Source organism: Zootoca vivipara, chromosome Z1 (genome assembly GCF_965207765.1).
Source record: "Zootoca vivipara chromosome Z1, rZooViv2.hap1.1, whole genome shotgun sequence".
NCBI classification, from domain to species: Eukaryota; Metazoa; Chordata; class Lepidosauria; order Squamata; family Lacertidae; genus Zootoca; species Zootoca vivipara.
Window position 1 is genome coordinate 18775775 of NC_142583.1, and position 18707 is coordinate 18794481.

The 18707-nt window shown below is 41.4% G+C and overlaps 1 protein-coding gene across 10 annotated transcripts in view; it reads left to right on the plus strand.

The window, feature by feature from the left end:
- MTUS1 (microtubule associated scaffold protein 1) overlaps window positions 1-18707 on the plus strand; it is a 109936-nt gene that overhangs the window by 77341 nt on the left and 13888 nt on the right. For all 10 annotated transcript variants that reach the window (XM_060278831.2, XM_060278833.2, XM_088659085.1 and 7 more), the window contains one exon: window positions 7149-7369. In XM_060278831.2, coding sequence (XP_060134814.2) covers window positions 7149-7369 — 221 coding nt within the window. The remainder of the gene's footprint in view (window positions 1-7148; window positions 7370-18707) is intronic.

An 18707-nucleotide genomic window follows, 5' to 3' on the forward strand; every position in this document is an offset into this window, starting at 1 on the left:
CTAGCCCTCTCGCCAGCTGTCTGTTTTGTATCCATTATCTGCTGTAGAAATGTTTCGCAAGTTTTTTCCTGTCCTAGTTTAATTAACTAGTCTCTTCCTGAGGTCTCCTCCTGAAGCTTTGTCTCAGGCTGTAGTTGGCGGTTGAGCAGCCACACAGAGATGGAGGTGGATACCTATAAAATGCTTAGGTTTCAGTACTGTTTGCCCCAGGTTATAATACACCTGACTGCCGGCATTCTTGTTGTGACATACAAAACCATAAGACCATTTTCATATGATTTGCCAAGCATGTTTCTAAGGGGTCACATTTGAACTGAGATTCCTAAACTATCAGGGACAGGTGGTTTGGTGTGCTGAGGGAACTGCATTTGTCTGTGTGCATGACTACAAATGCATACAATACTATAAATGCATGCAAAAACATGCCCATGTGTACATTTGCACACAGGCTCATGTGTAATTGAAACACTGCTTAATTTTAACTGATGTACATCCTGTGGTTCATTTCTTCATCATACCTTTTTTGTAGCTGTAGACTTGGGAGAAAAATATTTTATAATAAATAATGATGTTCACAGAGCCTAAATCTATAATACATGTGGAATTTTAAATGTTCTGTATGCTAGCAACTTTACAGTTTAATTATTCTAGCTAAATGGTGCAGATGCACCTAAAAGTATGGCTTTATCCAGTTAGGTGTGTTGCTCCTTTACCCATTCTGATGGGTTTCAGTTGTTGCGAGGTGACTTACATGGCAATCCTGTAGCCATTCACCTGAGCAGCTTACTTCTGAGTTGACATGTATTGTTAAAGATAAGTGAAATGCCAGCTCTGGTGGCCTCAAAGTCATCAACTTGAGCATCATGTTCAGATAATAAGGCAAATTGGAAAAGCAGAAGAAAAGCACCTGTGGTTAGTTACCTGTGATGGATTCTTCTTTACTCCGAAGGGCAAATTCCTATTAGATACATCCTATACTGCCAAAAGAAGACAGACAAGTCATGCAAATAAGAGAACACCCACATGCATTCTTTTGACTAACACGTGGATTGAATGACTGAGAGTATCTTTTCAGTAGCCTCCTACATGAATGTAGCAAAGGATCTGATTGGTTTGGGTGTGGCCATGTTGAGCATCCATTGCACAGGTACATTCTTGCCAAGACTTGCAGTTAAGCTGAACTTCAAGGACTAGGAAGATGTGCTCCATTCATTTCAAATGTCTCTATCCAGCCACACTGGCGACAAAGAAGAGAGGGTCTGAAGAAATTATTTTGTTGTCTTCTCAACAACGAAGCTCTTTTTTGCAAGATTTGGAAGGCGGGGACTAGTCAGTTTGTGTTTTTACAGTAATGGAGAGCTTAGCTGTCATCCCGGGAGAACCTAAGTTTGTCAACCATGAGGTGACAGAAGCTGAACAAAAGGAACTTAGCAACGCGGCAGAATCCAGAAAAGAAACTGGAACAACTTTAGATTTGCAGAAGATCCAGCGGACAATTAAAGATGACCTTGTGGCAGAGATCAAGTCCAGCCAGCTGGAAATAAAATGTGTGCTTGAGGATATCAAGAGAGCCTGGATGGAAATGGAAATGAGACTGAACACTCAGGTTGACATGGTGACCCTGATGAAGGAAGTGAGCCACAATCTGACTAATATTACAGTGCTTCAGACACTGAAGAGCCCGAAAATGTCTGCCAGCTTGACTTGTGTTGCCACAGATGATAAAGAACAGGCATCCCAGTGCATGGGTGCAGAAGTTGGAAGTATAGACAAGTGGGGAGCAAACTGTCAGAGTGGGGGGAATGCAGAGAATCCTACTTTGGGTAAGAAATATACAACTGTAATAGTTTTGCCTGACTGACATCACTGCAGACTTTTGAAATTACAGCTGTTTCTCCCAGGAGAAAAATTCCTTCGTTTAATTATTTGAAAAACAATGTAGTAGCCTTGTAATTCAACTATAATTTTTAGCTAGGAAAGTAGGTTTGGGTTTTTTTTGGGGGGGGGGTTGCTCTAAAGAAATGTTTGGAAAGTAACATACTGGGACGTTGTAAGGAGTTATCTGCAGGGGGGAGATTAACTTCTTTCTACAACCTGTAGTGTGTTAGAGTAAAAGGTGCTGGAATATTTCATGGCGAGTTCTTGTTTTAAGCAATGCCTACTGAGCTTGTCAGCTGACTCAGACAAGTGCTTTTGGGGAAATGAGCAATAGATTAAGTATGCCCCCTTGTGTTGCCTACAGGGTATGAAATTGTTTGCAAAACACCCTGCTAAGTGGAATGGCTCTCTGCTTGAAATACTGTCAGATCTGCTAAACTGTGTAAGCAAGCTGAGGAACCAGATATTCACATGTTTATTAAGAAGGAAAGACAAAACCGGGAACTGATGTCATGCCAGTTTGAATTAGATCTTGACTTTATGCTGACAGTCTTTGTTCAGACTGCACAAATATATTGTTTTGGCCCAGAAGGAATCTCTCCAGAAGGTAAGGCAGTGATCCTTAGCTGGTGTCCAAACATCTTTGTAATTCAGTAAGCCATACTAAGATTTTTAAGACACTTGAAGGAGGTGGTGCTTGTTTTTTGTTTAAAAAATCCCACCTGCTTGAAATAAAAACTTTTAGTAAATATGACTGTGAATTGCCTTTAAAAAAACTTGACATGAAGTAGGTTTTACATACAAGAGAAGTGCAGTAGGAGCCAAATTTTATAAATGGTGGCAGGTTTAGTAGACTGTGTTGTGAATGCAAATGAGAAGTCACAAGTAGTGGTGGCTTGAGAGTCAGGGAGAGTTTTCAAGCCTGCTGTTTTCTTTGGGTGAAAGTAATAATTGGATTGATCATCAATATTTTTTTCTGCTGAATGCTTGATTCTGTGCTCCTATTCAAGATTGATTATTCAGCACCCTTTGACCCTATACCTATCTACAGGATGAATTTCCCACTTGAAATAATTTACCAATACAAAAGTGTGCCTTGTGATTGAAGAAAACATTTCTTTGTCCTGTTGGCACTTTCCTCTAGGGCAGTGGTGGTTAATCAAGCCCTGTAGATGCAGCTGAACCACAGCCCCAGTCAGCATGCTTAGTGCTCAAGGATGATGGGAGTCATGAGTCGTAATAAGATCTGGAGAGCAACCGTGCTGTAGGGTTAGTTCAGAATCCAGTGGAATTGGGGCTTTTCACAAGAACAAGGGAACAGTGTGCTTGCCTGCTTCCTAACAAGAGGAAAACTTAGCATCTTTGAAGGACACCAGGAGACTGCAACACTAAATCCAGTAAGAGGCTGTGCATGCATTGCCATTTACTCTGGCTCCATTGTGCTCCCACCACTGGTGTTTGATGTTAACCATGACCCATAGCTACGGTATCACGTAGTTCCTTGAGAAATACTGCAGTGTGGTGTCTCTGTCCTCAAATGAGCTTCTATCCAATTTGAAAATACACTTTTGCACTTTAAAAAAAGAAAAAAACTACACTTTGCAGTTAAGCTGAGGCATGCACATTCAAGACGGCCATTTCACACGAACAGGCAACAGCTCCATGAGCAGGAGTTGGGTAGGGGTGGTTGCAGGCACAGGGAAGCCAAGTGATGTGCATTGGTTGAAGACACATCCCTGCCCGCTTTTGTGTGTGTACAGCAACATGCAAATGCAACTTGAAATACAGTGGGGGGGGGGAACAACCTCACTTTGTGTTAAGCCACAAATGTCTACCTAGTTAGACCTGCAGTGGTTCTCAGGATATCAGTCAGTTTTGTAGGCAGCTATTGGGCTGCAAGAGGTATTCTGACTGCTGTTTTTTTTAATGTGTTGTTACAAAGGTTACATGCCACCCCCAATCTCTGCTGAGCGGTACCATGATTCCAGGGGGTTCCAGTGTCGTGTTTCTGTTGGGGATCGAAATGCAGCAGAGCCTGCCATGTCTTTAAGAAATATGGTTTATTCTACACGTATTTGCACAGGAAGCTTTCACTGGAGGGAGTGCAGAGGTTACAGCATTCACATCTCCAGAGGGGTTTGTTCCCCGCAGCAGTGCAGCCTTGGGTGCCGAGACTTCTCCATGTCTCTGTCCCAGCCTGCCTTCAGCCAGCCCACCAAGATGGTTCTGACCTTCAACTCCCTGCCTCTCCTTCCCAGCAAACCGCTTGCCAAGCAACTCCTCCCCGCTATTCCAAGCCCAGTTTTAAAAGGTGAAAATATTCCTGTGTGACACCATGTCCACGTTGCCCTGGCAAACCCCCACCCCCATTTCCTGTAGGGTCTTTTGTCTTGTAGATGGCTTAATGCAACGGGTATCATCTCCCTCTGCCCCTCTGGCAAGAAAAATAAGCTCAGCCTGTCAGCCCTGATTAAACCACAAGACCCAAAGAATCTAGAGAGGGAAATCTGGCACCGGGGATCTAGGGGGCGATCCCTGTTCCCGCAGTAACCTGTAACACTATGTATAAAATATATTTACTGCTCTAGTAGATGGATTATGTTGTTTTCCTGTTACCTTTGTTTCATTCATACTCATGAATATACATAACTAATAAATTGCGGAAGGGGAAGATGAAATGACTAGGTATCGTATAGGTATTTTTACCAAGTTAATTTTACAGTAAACCTAGTCCTAGGCAGTGTTTACATCAGTGGCCTTCTCAGTCTGTGCACTTAGCTAGCTAAGCTGTTTTTCCAGAAGGTCATTCCATAGTAAATGGGCTTAATTTATAAGGTTCCACATTGTTTGGGTGATTTTTTGGGGGGAGGGGGGTCAAGGGCTTTCTGGCACACAGGTACATAAAAGTTCTAGAATTAAAATTTAGTCATCTCTGGAACACAGAATGATGCAAACTTTTAACGAATTCAGCTCTTAACTAGCCACTTAGTTATTTTTATCCATTTGTCACATATAGTAAGATACCAATTTATGAAGCTAGACTGAACAATGGTTGTTGTTTTTCTGTGCATGTAAATTAGCTAAGTAATAAAATGTTCCCGGATCAGTCCAAATGTAGTTTATACAGTTGAAATGAGTTGAAAACCCAAAATAATGTCCTCCTCTTAAGAATGAGCTGCTCAGATCTTACAAGTAGCTCAAAGGTACCCACCATGAGCTACTTACCCAAGAGGGATGTTCATTTGTAGTGATGGGCTTATTGGATATCAGCCAGGTTAATACTGTCTAATCTTGAGCAATAAAGAGCAGATTTGACTACTTTTAATCCAACCAGAGAAGGCAACATAATGGTCAGAAGAGCTCATTCCCTCACTTTGCATCTTGTTTGACCTGATGATCTCTTCTTCCCCTTGTTTTTGAACCTAGATGGGTACCATGCGGAAACGGACTTCAGGGGCAAGGGAATGTTGTGGTGGGCTGATTATGGCTTGAAATCTGTATGCTTCTTACTCTGAGTGTGTACTGTAACAGTACAGTACTTCACTAGGCCTAGAGTGTTAAAAGCCTTAAAACTCTTTCTATGTATTTCTTAAGATAGACAGTATTGCTTATCACAACCATCACAATAGTCTGCTACTCACCCATCTTCCCTCCTTACGTGTCCAACCAGCTCCTTTTTGACACTAAGGATATTATCCCACAAAGTCATCCCATTAGGACAATGACTTTTGCCTGCGCAACAAGACTTCTCCTCCTCATGTGCTCCTCAAATATGTTCCAGAGAGTTGAGGAACCTCTAGAGCAGATTCTTTTATTGGGGGAGAAGAGGAAGGAAGAGCGCAGAAATCCTTGTGCTAACAGGACGACTTTGGAAACAAACCCCCATTTAAAAAGTTTCAAATTATCTATTCAAACAGATTAAGGGAAGCCAGTGCATTAAGTAACTTTGGAAAGAAAGTTCTTGTTTTGAATGTTGTCATAGAGCATGGGTAGGCAAACTAAGGCCCGGGGGCCAGATCCTGCCCAATCGCCTACTAAATCCGGCCCGCGGACTGTCTGGGCATCAGCCTGTTTTGACATAAGTAGAATGTGTCCTTTTATTTAAAATGCATCTCTGGGTTATTTGTGGGGCATAGGAATTTGTCCCCCCCCCCCAAGGTCTGAGGGTCAGTGGACCGGCCCCCTGCTGAAAAAGTTTGCTGACCCCTGTATAGAGCCTCTAGGGCTGTGGGTATATAACAGTGGCAAGAGCATAGAAATTGAAGGAATATTCCTACAAATGTGAAACTGTTGTATATTTATTTATTAGTACAGTATATGTTATGCTAAAAAACACAGTATTTTTGTAAGGGCACCTGCCAGAAACACGAGAGAAGTTGCACCACTGGGGAATGTTGCTTGATAAAGCCATGTTGGAAATTAATCTTTGGAAAAACTGAGCAATACATGATTGCCAATTAATCAGCTGTGGTACTGAGAGCACCCAAATGTTTAATGTGGCTTGTTAGAAATGATTGCCAATGAGCAGAGCATAGTAGTGAAAATCCCAATAACGCTTAGCAATGCTGGAATTGTAGGAAGGAGCACAGTGTATACCCTGGTTTTATCTTGCCCACTTTGTTGTTTAGTCGTTTAGCCGTGTCCAACTCTTCGTGACCACTATCTTTTTATATATTTCTCATGTTTGAATGATAAACCTTTTAATGGGCTTGAGAGGTCCCTTAACTTCAAGGTTTGTGTTTTTCATTATAAAGCTGAGAAACTCCGCAATTAAGAGGGAAAAGATTGCTAAACCTAGTTGGAAGTGTCTATGTTTGAAAGCAGAAATGGTAAAGCTGTAATTTGCAATGGGGGGGAGTGCCTGTTGTGCAAATCTTATGTTAAATATGCCATTAAAATTGCTTTGAAAATGAAATTGAGCAAGCTGTTGCATTTGAGATTGCAACATTGCCAGTATAGGCTAGAAAGGCTCTGCAATATTATGGTAAGCTTTTTAAAATAGAAATGTATGGGAAAAGATGCTGCTAGATCAGGCTAATGGATAGGCTTCAGCATTTATTACAAAATATAGCAATAGAACACTAGCTGACAACTTGTCAAACTACAAATAAGGAGTCTTCCTTGTTTTGAAGTACTTTGCTTCCCGCAGCTATCAAAGTAATGCCCAAAAGCACAACTTTGACAAAGAATTACTTGATACGCTTAATTTACTTGTACTCTTGACGTTTACGACGTTCAAAGTTGTTGCTTCTTGTTTCTGTGTTCTGCAGTTGACAGGGGCAAGCAGAAGAGTCCCAAGAACTCATTCATACAAACCCGCAGTTCATCTATCGAAGTACATTCGCCAGAAATAAAACAACATGAGTTGACACAATACAAAAAAAAGTGTGAGAACCAAAGTGGACTTATCCAGCGATTGAAGAAATGCTTGGGCATCAGTCATCAGAAATTTGAAGCATTGGCTATTGTGATCCAGCACTTGGAGTCTGAGGTAAAGTTAGTTCAGAGTTTTGAATGCACATTTAATTATTAGTATTGCTTGTGTTTTACATCTTTTCTACATTTGATTTGATTTGTGCTGAAAAAATATCTAAATATGAAGGAACTTGGATGTTTATAGGCTTTTATTGTCGCACGCCACCCCAATTTCCAAGTGGGGCAATATTTCAGGGGTTCCAGGCGCTTACCCAGGGTTCGTGTTTCCTTTGGAATGAGGGATATGTATATGCAACCTGAGATTACGATGGAGGGGTTCTCAGCATCAGTACCCGAAAGTGGCCATGCTTCTCCCATAGCCCACAGCCTTTGATTCCAAACAGGGATGAGGCATCTCTCTGTGTGTCTCTGGCTTCCCAACCTGCTTCCTGCTTCCAGCTTCCAGCTCACTTAACTAAAAACTCTCAACTGTGGCTTTTGTCTGTCAATTTGAGAGAGGAGGGCCTACCCGTTTGTTATCTGGCACAGAGCCACTTCCTTTGTTACCTTAATGGCCCCATACTTAAAGGGCCATTACCAATAAACTTGTCTGGCTGTTTCAACCATTTGAACCCTTACTTAGATTTCAGCACTTGCTAGATCCAGGAATTAAAAGAGTTTCAAGCATGCTGCCTACCTGCCATAAATAATAGCACTATAATAACACAATTATGCATTCAGGGAATATTTGAGTATTGATTCTCCACTCCTCCCTCCTCATAGGTTTACTCAAATTGGGAAATTCTACCATAAATAGATGTTGGTGTATTGCCTAGCCCTGGATAGTAGGGAAAAGGCTGTCTTCAGATGATGGGTGTTCATTCCTATGTTCCATCTCAGAACAGGAGAAGAGCAAGGAAAAGGCATCACTCCTCTTTCACACTGTGTGTATTGGGTGCTGTGTGAAATCATGACGAGGAGTATCTGAATAGCCCCACATACAGATTAGGACAGGGGTCCCCAAACTTACCTGGCTTTGGGCCGGATGCCCGCCGCGCCGATTGCGTGGTGGGCGGGGGAGTGCGGGAGCGCCCGGCTCTGTATGCCCATGCGCAAATGCTATTTCTGGCACACTCCTGACCTGGAAAGTGCCGGAAATAGCTTGTGTGCATGTGCAGAAGCCTCCTCCGACACAGAAGTACACCGGAAATGACGCTTGCGCATGCGCACAAGCTATTTCCGTCGCTTTTCCAAGTCAGAAGTCGGCAGCAGCACCACGCCATGCCATGCTGGTAAGAGCGGGCGGCGGCAGCGGGGGTTCCCGGGGGCCGCATAAAAGAGCCTTGGGGGCCGTATGTGGCCCCCGAGCCATAGCCTGGGGACCCCTGATTAGGAGAAGGCAGGTGACTGCCCATTTACTGTAAGGGCTATTATCTACTGAGAGCATGGAATATTTCGAAATACAAGGCAAACAGGGCAAACAGGTCTGCAATGTGTTAAATGTGTTTAAAACAACAACGCATACTTTGAGATCTTTCATGGTATAGTATCAAATGATTAAATGCATAACTGCGCACTGCAATTAAGTAGCATGCTGTGTGTATGAGTTGTGATTTGAATGCCTTTGTTTTTAAAGCGTAAATTAGCTCTGCACAGCTCTTGCCAGTTATATCTGCTCAGACGATACAGAATCTGACATGTAATTCTTGTAAATGTTAAGTACGCTGAGAGGAAATGGTCACAGACTGCAGTGCTATTTGAAAGTTTCTTTTTCTCCATATTGACAGCACTTCATCCAAATTTACCTTTTAGATGGTTTGTAACTAACCCTGAAAAGTTGAAAGTTGTTATGTCCGCAGCTGTAAGCCAGTAAAGTTGAAGCTTTTAATTCTAAATAAATATCCCAGCTTTCGGAATTTTGGAATGCTAAAGTTACCCATTCCTACTCTGATAAAAGAGAAATTGGATTTTATTTTTTTTAAGTTCAGCATTATAAGAAATAAGAATGGATGATGCAGTGTTGTTTACTTTTCCAACTGATATATGCAAAGAAAACCAATCTCTTAAATAAAGCAATATAAAAGCAGTCAAGTCTTGTCTGAACAGGAAGAGCATACTAAGTACACAAGCTATTTTGAAAGTTAATTATCCTTAATTATTCGTTTTACCTGGCTAGGCTAGACACTTAGTTGTGTGAAATAAAATTAGCAAACATCTTAAAGGCCGAAACTGCATAACTTTTTTTTTTTAGGAAGCCAACCATTAACACATCTCAACTAAACTAAATATGAAGTATTGTCCTTACAGCCTTCATTTCCCTTTGCCCATGTTTCTCCCACTACTTCCTCTTTTCCCTCATCTTTACCCACTGCAAACTCTTCTTTACATTGGCAGTGTTCTGCTTCTCCTCTTCCTTTCAACCCTGTTCATCTATAATATACAGTACATTTACAGATATGTTTGTTTTAAAATGCACCCAGCTGAAAGATGTACAGTATTTCTATATGGGTGAATTGGGGGAGGGGGGATATAATTACAACATTTCCCCCTGGTCTAGATCAGTTTTGGATCTCTATTATTATTATTATTATTAATTATTACACACACACACACACACACAACAGGCACAGGAACCTTTGGGCAACATCCTCATTCCTACCTATAGTCATTCCAATCCTTCCCATGTCTGGAATGCATGGCTCTCATTTCCCATTACTCTGGGCCTTTGAAGCATGGATATTTCCCGATGTTGTTTTTCCCTCCCCAATGATTCAAATCCACATTTTAGTGATTGATCCATGTAGCTCCAGGAATAGCAATGTGGAAAGCCCTCCCATTGGAGGTCAAGGAGATAAACAACTACCGGCACCTGACATTTAGAAAACACCTAAAGGCAGTCCTGTTTAGGGAAGTTTTTAATCTGTGATATTTTAATGTATTTTGGTATTTTCTGGCAGCCGCCCAGAGTGGTGGTGGTGGGGTATAAATACTAATAAATACTAATACTACTAATAATAGCAATGTGCTCAAGTCTAGCTCTCTGAGCCTCGGTTCTGAAATGAACATTGCCTTGTCTCTCAGAGTTGTCCTTAGGGTGTGACTATAACATACTTGTAAACTACCGTACTTGGCAGAATAGATTAGCAGCATTGTATAGGCTGGGCGGTGACCTTTCCGTGAGTTTAGTTTAAAGATCATTCGTCTCATGGAATCTTACATGCGAAGGTGCGAGTGCCATCTTATAGTCATGGGAAGGTCTTCAAGAATGCAGAACCATTATCACCTTGTAGTTTGCAAAGTTAATAGGATTTATTTATTTATTTTACCCTCTGTGCTGTGTTGGTCAGGAGGACCCACTATATTTCATTGCGAGGCTATATTCAGAAATGTTGTTTACAATGGTGAAGATGAGTAGTACTCACCCTTTGGTAAATGATGGGCTATTTTCCTTGTTCTGGGCGTTTTGTTCTTTCACTGGCAACCTGGGTTTTAATAGAATTTCTCACCAATTATATTTCTCTTAAATGCATACCTTATGGATTGCTTCAAGCCGTATTTTAGCAGCATATGCAGTTGACAAGTTTTAAAAATAAGATATGTAGCACTGCAGTTCTGAACGCATTAAATGCTTGGCCAGATGCCAGTGACCTCTGAGTGAACTGTTGATCCTCATGTAGCACAGTTACTTGCAAGCATTAATTTATTATACAGTGGTACCTCGGTTTATGAACACAATTGGTTCCGGAAGTCTGTTCATAAACTGAAGCGTTCATAAACTGAAGCGAACTTTCCCATTGAAAGTAATGGAAAGTGAATTAATCCGTTCCAGATGGTCCGCGGAGTAAGCGTTCATAAACTGAAGCATGGGTGTAATTGGTTCCAGAAGTCTGTTCATAAACTGAAGCGTTCATAAACTGAAGCAAACTTTCCCATTGAAAGTAATGGAAAATGAATTAATCCGTTCCAGATGGGTCCGCGGCGTTCATAAACTGAAAATTCATAAACCGAGGTGTTCATAAACCGAGGTTCCACTGTACTTGTCACTAGTCTCTGAATGGTTAACATGCATCATGTTTTGCTGGTTGACTTTTTCAGGCAAAAGTTGATGGAATTTGACAGTATCTCATCTATCGCTTTGCTTTTTAAAACCTTCAGATCAGGGGTAGGCAACCTAAGGCCCATGGGCTGGATGTGGCCCAATCGCCTTCTCAATCCGGCCCACGGACGCTCCAGGAATCAGCGTCTTTTTACATGAGTAGAATGTGTCCTTTTATTTAAAATGCATCTCAGGGTTAATTGTGGGGCATAGAAATTCGTTCATTCCCCCCCCCCCCATATAGTCCGGCCCACCACATGGTCTGAGGGACAGTGGACCGGCCCACGGCTGAAAAAGGTTGCGGACCCCTGCTTCAGATTTGGGGTTGTGTGGGTGATAGGGCAGGCAATTCCAATGAGCAACACTCATGCCAAATTTTAAAAGCCTGCTTATTCATAGAGTAAATTCATAGTGTTGTAACTGTGTTCCCTTCCCAGTTTGTTTTTCAGCTATTTGTTCATGGAGAGCATCAACAGATGGGGTGGGGCAGGGGGAAATAGATGGCAAATTGTAAGAAACAAAAGGAAACCAAAGAAATTGTCTTGTTTGTGTCCAGGCTTTGCTTAATAGATCCTCCTTATCAGAAGCAAGAGGTTGTTTTTGTTTTAGTTTTCGATGTTGTTTTAAACCCTCTTTACACCCTGTTTGCACTGGTCTGATCTTCTAAATATTTCACTTTACTGATGAGTTTTATATTATGCCCTTACATAGTCAAAGCAACCAATAAATCTCTTGTGCACACAAAATCCTAGTGTAAGTTTATGTAGAATTATGTGCATCTAATTGATGAAAATCATCTGATCAACTACTTTTATTTATTACTTGGATGATAGACTTACGGCTTAGACAAGAGGAAATCTTTTGCACTTATTATTGACTCATTTCATACATACATCCAAGGACACTATGTCACCTCATTTATGCTAAGTGACCAGAACTTTTTCAGAAGCTGGTAGCTCTGTTTAGCTTGATTGACCCTTATTTCCATTCCCATTAAATCCCAAAGAACATGGACATAGCCCTATTTCTTTTCGGCGTGGTTTCAGCTTTTCTTGAGCCAGGGTGATGCAGCCTTCCATGAATAGCAGATTTTGAAGGGCAGCAAAGATCAACTATTGCTACCACTATGCATAGCTGCCAAGTTTTCCCTTTTCTCGTGAGGAAGCCTATTCAGCATAAGGGAATTTCCCTTAAAAAAAGGGATAACTTGGCAGCTATGACCACTATGGGAGGTGCAATTTGGATTTTCAACCCCTACAAACGAAAGAACCCTGACATAGGGTGAAGCAAGAATCCTGCTGCCACCCACCCACTTCTCTACATGGGGGGGGGGGGGGATTTGTCTATTTTGTATAGTCATGTGAGTTACTATATTCAGTAGTCAAGAAACAGGTTTAACTTCTCATCTTTTCTTTGTTTGAACTTGGCTTTAATGTGATGTCATCATTTAAATTGTTGATGAAACATAAGACTTCAAACTGGTCCATTATTTTTTCGTGGGAATATTTGCATTTGAAACTGCCTAAGTATGTCAGGAGTGGGAGATAATATCAGTTGAGTATCAAGATGGAAAACTTTCAGGAATAATTTTATTTTCTTAAGAATAATAATTGCTTGAAACGCTTCGTTCAAAGGTGTGTTATGCATTTTTATGCTGCCATGCACACTGGTTTTGAAATAGAACAATTGCTGGACCTTCTACTTGAAAAAGCAATGAGGTCACAATACTATATTAGTGATGCCTCTGTCGTCGTGGCAACTGTTGATGTCATCACCTTTGTCTTTAACCTTATACTGGGAGAAAGATTGAGGTGGGCTCATTGTTTCCTAAACATAGGCTTTTAATTAAAACATGGCTGGAAAAACGTTCAAACATAAATGCAACTTCCTTGAAATAGCTTTTTAAGAATGTATAACAACTTTACCCCCAGAGAACATGGGTTTGCCTGTTCTCTTGAAAACACACTCGTCAGATCTGTAAAATACAATATTAATTGTCCATGAATTTATTGGGCCATTCAGAGCTCGTCTTGCCTATTATGTTAATACTTTTTGCACAACTCATGGGTTGCAAACTAGTAAAATTCTTTAAGGCCTGCGTTGGAATAGATCGATATGTGCCTCTGAACTTAGTATCCGTCCACAAGAAAGAGGTGGTAAGTTTGTTGCAATAACTGCATTTTGGTTTAAATACAAACCTTTTAAATAGTAATTCTAAACATGGCAACTTTTACAAGGCAAATATCATTCCTCCATATGTTTGTACCTAGGTTTTGTTACCATGGAAAATAACAAACAACAATATTTGACTTTCACACATGGAAAGATCCAACCCCCCCCCGGTCCTGCAACCCCCACAAAGACCATTGGTTAATACAGGGGTATCTTGCTCTTTTGGAGACACACACAGGGCTATAACTTCCCTCTACAGTGGGATGGAGAAAACAGTGGGATGGAGAGAGAAAATGCCTCTCCATCACTGGAGTCAAAATCTGTATCTTGACACATCATGTCTTGCTCTCCTATGATACAGATGTAAACCACTTTGAGATTTCTTGAAATATAAGGTGGTGGAGGTAAATTTATAAATACATGCTGTCTTGCTGCTCAAGAATAATGGCTCCTAGCCACTTATTTGTGGAACCATAGGAGGCAAATAATGCTAGAGTGTCTTCTGTTCTATCCAGAGGACTTCCTGCTTGCTAGTTTTACATGGTTTACTTCTTGACAGGATTTGGGGAGAGCTGGCTGTCAGGCTCCGGGGATTCAGCTCCCTCCACTTTGACTGTAGATAAGCAGGACAAAGCGAAAAGAATCCCTTACCATTTAAAGCAGGCATAGGCAAACTCGGCCCTCCAGATGTTTTGGGACTACAACTCCCATCATCCCTAGCTAATAGGACCAGTGGTCAGGGATGATGGGAATTGTAGTCTCAAAACATATGGAGGGCCAAGTTTGCCTATGCCTGATTTAAAGAGTCTTTAATGATCACAGCAAAAGAACAAAGCATCCATTCTCGGAATAAAGGTGTTCCCAATTAAGGATTCCATGCACTTCCCCCCAGTCACTTCTGTCTTGCAACCTGACCATGCAACCACTGTTTTTTGTGTAGCCACCTTATCTGCTCTACGTGACCTTGGACTGATATGCTGAATACTTTACAGCGAGAGAGAGTCTGTTAACTCTCTCTCTCCCCCAGTTCTTCTTCTCCTAGCTATTCACCACCCAGTTCTTCCCAACTTTTGTCTTCTGAACTATGTCCCTCTGCAAACCACTGTTCCAAATCTATACTATCCCACAGCTCCTGGGCAGCTTCAGGATCCTGGTCAGGAGCAGGGAGAGGGGGAGGGGGAGGCTCCCACCATTCCTCATCAGAGCAGTACTGTACTCCTCAACCTGGTCTCTGACATTGGCTATTTCTTGTCCCTGATTACACAGGGAACTCCAAAGAGCTAGGCAGCTTGCAGGAGATGAGGGGGTGTTGTGTTCCCAGGGATGTGGGAGGCCTGAGAAAGAAGAGGAAGAGAAGACAGGTGGGATTTGGGGTTACAGGCATAGAGGGTGTGGAATGCATGTAAGTGGAAAGTTGAATAGTACTATGATATTTTTTTACAAAACATCCTATTATAAAAACATTTCAAACACAGTAATCTTTTGTAGTTGTTGCACAGACGTACAGCTATTTTATGGCAGGTATCTGAATCAGCAGCAGCGATGAACTAGGTCTGAACCATAATGAGGTGTGCGTATTTTCGGAACACCGTTTTACGAAATGCAAAACGGTTGGCATGGGAAGAAGGTTTGGGAGATGAGGCAACCCATCAGAATGGCTCTCTTGCATGGGATATAGTTCAATTTGGATGCCAATAGTGGTTCTTCCTAGTGTATTACTTTGACAGGGGTGCTTATTTGGCTGCAATTCCCTGCGCAAGAGAGTGATGGTCTGGTTGCAGTAGAAACAGGAACCATTTTCCTCTCCTCAGTAGCTCCCCAGTTTAGTAACACAAACAGAGTTGAAACAAATCCACAAAAGAGAGGAAGGTAGATTTTGTCTACTGATTTTTGGTACCATCCTAAATTGTGGCTTTTACAGCTAAAATAGTACAGTACCTCACAAGAAGTCAGTGTAGCACTTCGGTAAACTGCTGGTCATTCTCTCTCCCCCCCCCCCCCAACTGTGACAGCCAAGGAAATAGTAATGTCTTCCCATGATTAGCAGTGTGCATGACCTATTTTATTGATTGGAAATGTTTGCACATCTTTCAGTTTTCTGGAACTTGCTGATGCTGCATTCTTGATAATTAATTCTTGCCTTCACAGATGATCAGGCCCTCTGCTTTCATCATATGGTCACACCGTTACTGTCAAATGAATAGTTTTAAAAAGTAGGAGAAGGAAATAAAGTAAAAATGCACTGTGGGGGAACCTGATCTAGTTGGGGGATCCCTGGAGAATATTATGAAACCTACTTCTACGTTTTAAATCCAGATTTAAATTTCCTCTTCTATATTATCCTTTGGAATTTTGGTGAATCACTGATGTTTAGCCAGAGTTCTGCCAAATGCAAACTTGTGATCTGCAGAATTTTGAGGCCAGATCTGAATTATTATAGAATACTGAAATTAATGGCGCACTGAATAATGGAAATTTGAAATAGAATTCCCTTCGCTCCCTAAATAGGCTTCAGTTTGAATTTAGTGCAATAACCTTTGATGCGCTTCAAGAAAAGGAAATATGCCACAGCAGCAACTGAAAAACAACAACTGAACAATTTATGCATTCAGCTTGTTTCCAGTAGCAATACTGTTTACTCATTTTTATCAGTCCATGTTTTGCACACTAATGTAAATGTGTGTACTGGGAAAAATTGAGAATAAGCCTAAACAGGTTTTCAAGACTGTTAGTTCTATGAGCTTGAGGTGGCTTTAGGACTATCTTTGTTTTTGTTTTTGTTTCCAAATAATGCCCACCCCCTTTAAAAAACAACTTGTAGTACAGTCGTACCTTGGTTCTCAAACAGAATTGAGTTCCGGGAGTCCATTCGACTCCCGAAACCATTCAAAAACCAAGGCACAGCTTTCGATTGGCTGCAGGAGCGTTCTGCAGCCAATCGGAAGCCGCACCGGATGTTCGGCTTCCGAAAACCATTCGAAAACTGGAACACCCACTTCTGGGTTTCGATTATTCGGGAGCCAATTTGTTCGGGAGCCAAGGCATTTGAGATCCAAGGTACGGCTGTGCAGCTGTGTGTGTGTCAGCTCTCAAAGAGAATTGTTTGCCTGTGGACTGCAGGACACTGAATTGACAGGATTACTCCTTCCCCTGGACTGGGTGGGCAGGGTCTCCCCAAGCCTTTCACAACCTCCTTCAGCCATCCCACCCTTCAGATCAGCCCTGCCTTTGGTCAGGGTAGGATGATGTTTTTTCTCTGTGGAGAAATAATTATTTAGTGCTTTCCCCCCATTTTGTCGGCTTTCAGAAAATTTGGTGGGGGGGGTTGGGAGGGGGGGGCTTAGCAAAATTGCTTGCATGAGTTTAAGCTAATCTTTGGATCCTAGTCTGAAGCTTCCACAAGTCTGTCTGTGGACTATGCCCCCCTTTTAGCCCAGTAAAAGTTTGTGTTGTGTGTGTGTCTGTTCTGATTGAAGCCGCTTACATCGACATCTTCCCTTTTCTGCTGATCTATTTTATTAAAGTATTTTAGCCAGATTTTTTTTCTGTAGCTCATACTGGCAAAAATAATTGGTTCCGTGCAAGAGAACCATCTTAAAATTTGTATATCCAATATTGACCTTCTAGATACTGGGCTGTCCATGTGATTCGCTTAACAGTAATGCTTTCTTTCCACCTAATGGGTGGATCCATAGACTTATTGCCCTCAGATTTCTAAGAACAATGTCCTAATTGTTGGTCTTACCGATGGCTAGTAGGAGTGGCTGGTCACTAATCGGGTTATCAGATAAGTGGATTTTTCTCATTTGTGAGCTTTAAACCAATTTGCAGTTGGAATGAATGTTCTGAATGTAACAAATGTATTCTCAAGGTGGGGCTTTCTCTTGTCTGTCTGCAGCAGGCCAGTTCTTGCTCTTTGAAATAAAACTACCATAGTCCTTTGTATACATGCAACATAAAGAACTTACTTCTATTCAGTAATAAAAAAATTTCCCCATGCGTCCCTGTTTTATATACAGTATAGAATTTAGAGTATGCAAAATGCTAAAGAGGCCTTTCCTTCTACAACCAAAACTTACCTGTTAATTTGTCACTGATATTCCTGGTTCAAGATTGGTCATGCACTTGGGGAACAGAGGAAGAGAGATGCACTGAGGGAAGGTTACCCAAAGAACTCATGGCCAAATTTCTGAGGCTAGATTCCAAAGTTTATTTTGACAGTGCAGACTTGACTAAATGGCATTACGAGTTTCGCAATATAAATGATGATCTGTAGTTTCTAAGGTAACAGAGAGCCATGCTGGTGTGTTAGGGAAACAACTGAAAACTAACATTACGGCAATACCTTTGTGAGGCTGGCCATCTGTCATGGATGCTTAGTTGAGATTCCTGCACTGCAGAGGGTTGGATTAGATGACCCTTGGGAGTCCCTTCCAATTCCTTGATTCTATGAGAAGCATCACATTGGTGTTGTGGTTAGAGTGTTGGCTCTGGAAGACCAGGGTTTAAATCCCCCCTTATCTGTGAACTTCATTTGTCAACTTTGAGCTGTTTAACATGTCTCAGCCTAACATACCCCAAAGGGTGGTTGTGAGAATAAAATAGGGGAGAACCATGTTTGCCACCTTGAGCGTTTTGGAGGAAATATGAGACTTGGAAGTTCAAAAATATGTTTTTATAAAGTAATACGCAGGCGTATGAGTTCCCCATAACTTTTCAGTCTGCATGTCAACTCCACCCTACAAAAGGTGGGTGGGCTGGTGTGTGTGTTTTTTTTAACCAGTGATATGATTTTTTATAAATAAATAAATAAATAAATACTTTATTTTTGAATGTCTATTTTGGTAAAAGCTAAAAATGAATGAATGAGTGCAGTTTTCCCCCAGCAAATATAAAGATAGATTTGGTTCTAGGTTTTAGCCTTTGGGTATGGACTCGACAGGGTTGACTCAGGCCAATTACTAAGTAATCTGCAAAATGGGAATAATAGCAAGTGGTCTAAATCATAAAAGAGTGCTTGTGAGGGCAAACCACAAAAGTGATGCTAAAATATTAATGTATATATAGCTTCATTAAATGTAACAGGAAAAAGATGGAAGCAATCCCCTTGCCCCCACTGTTTAAAACCGTATTGTAAGCTCCTTGG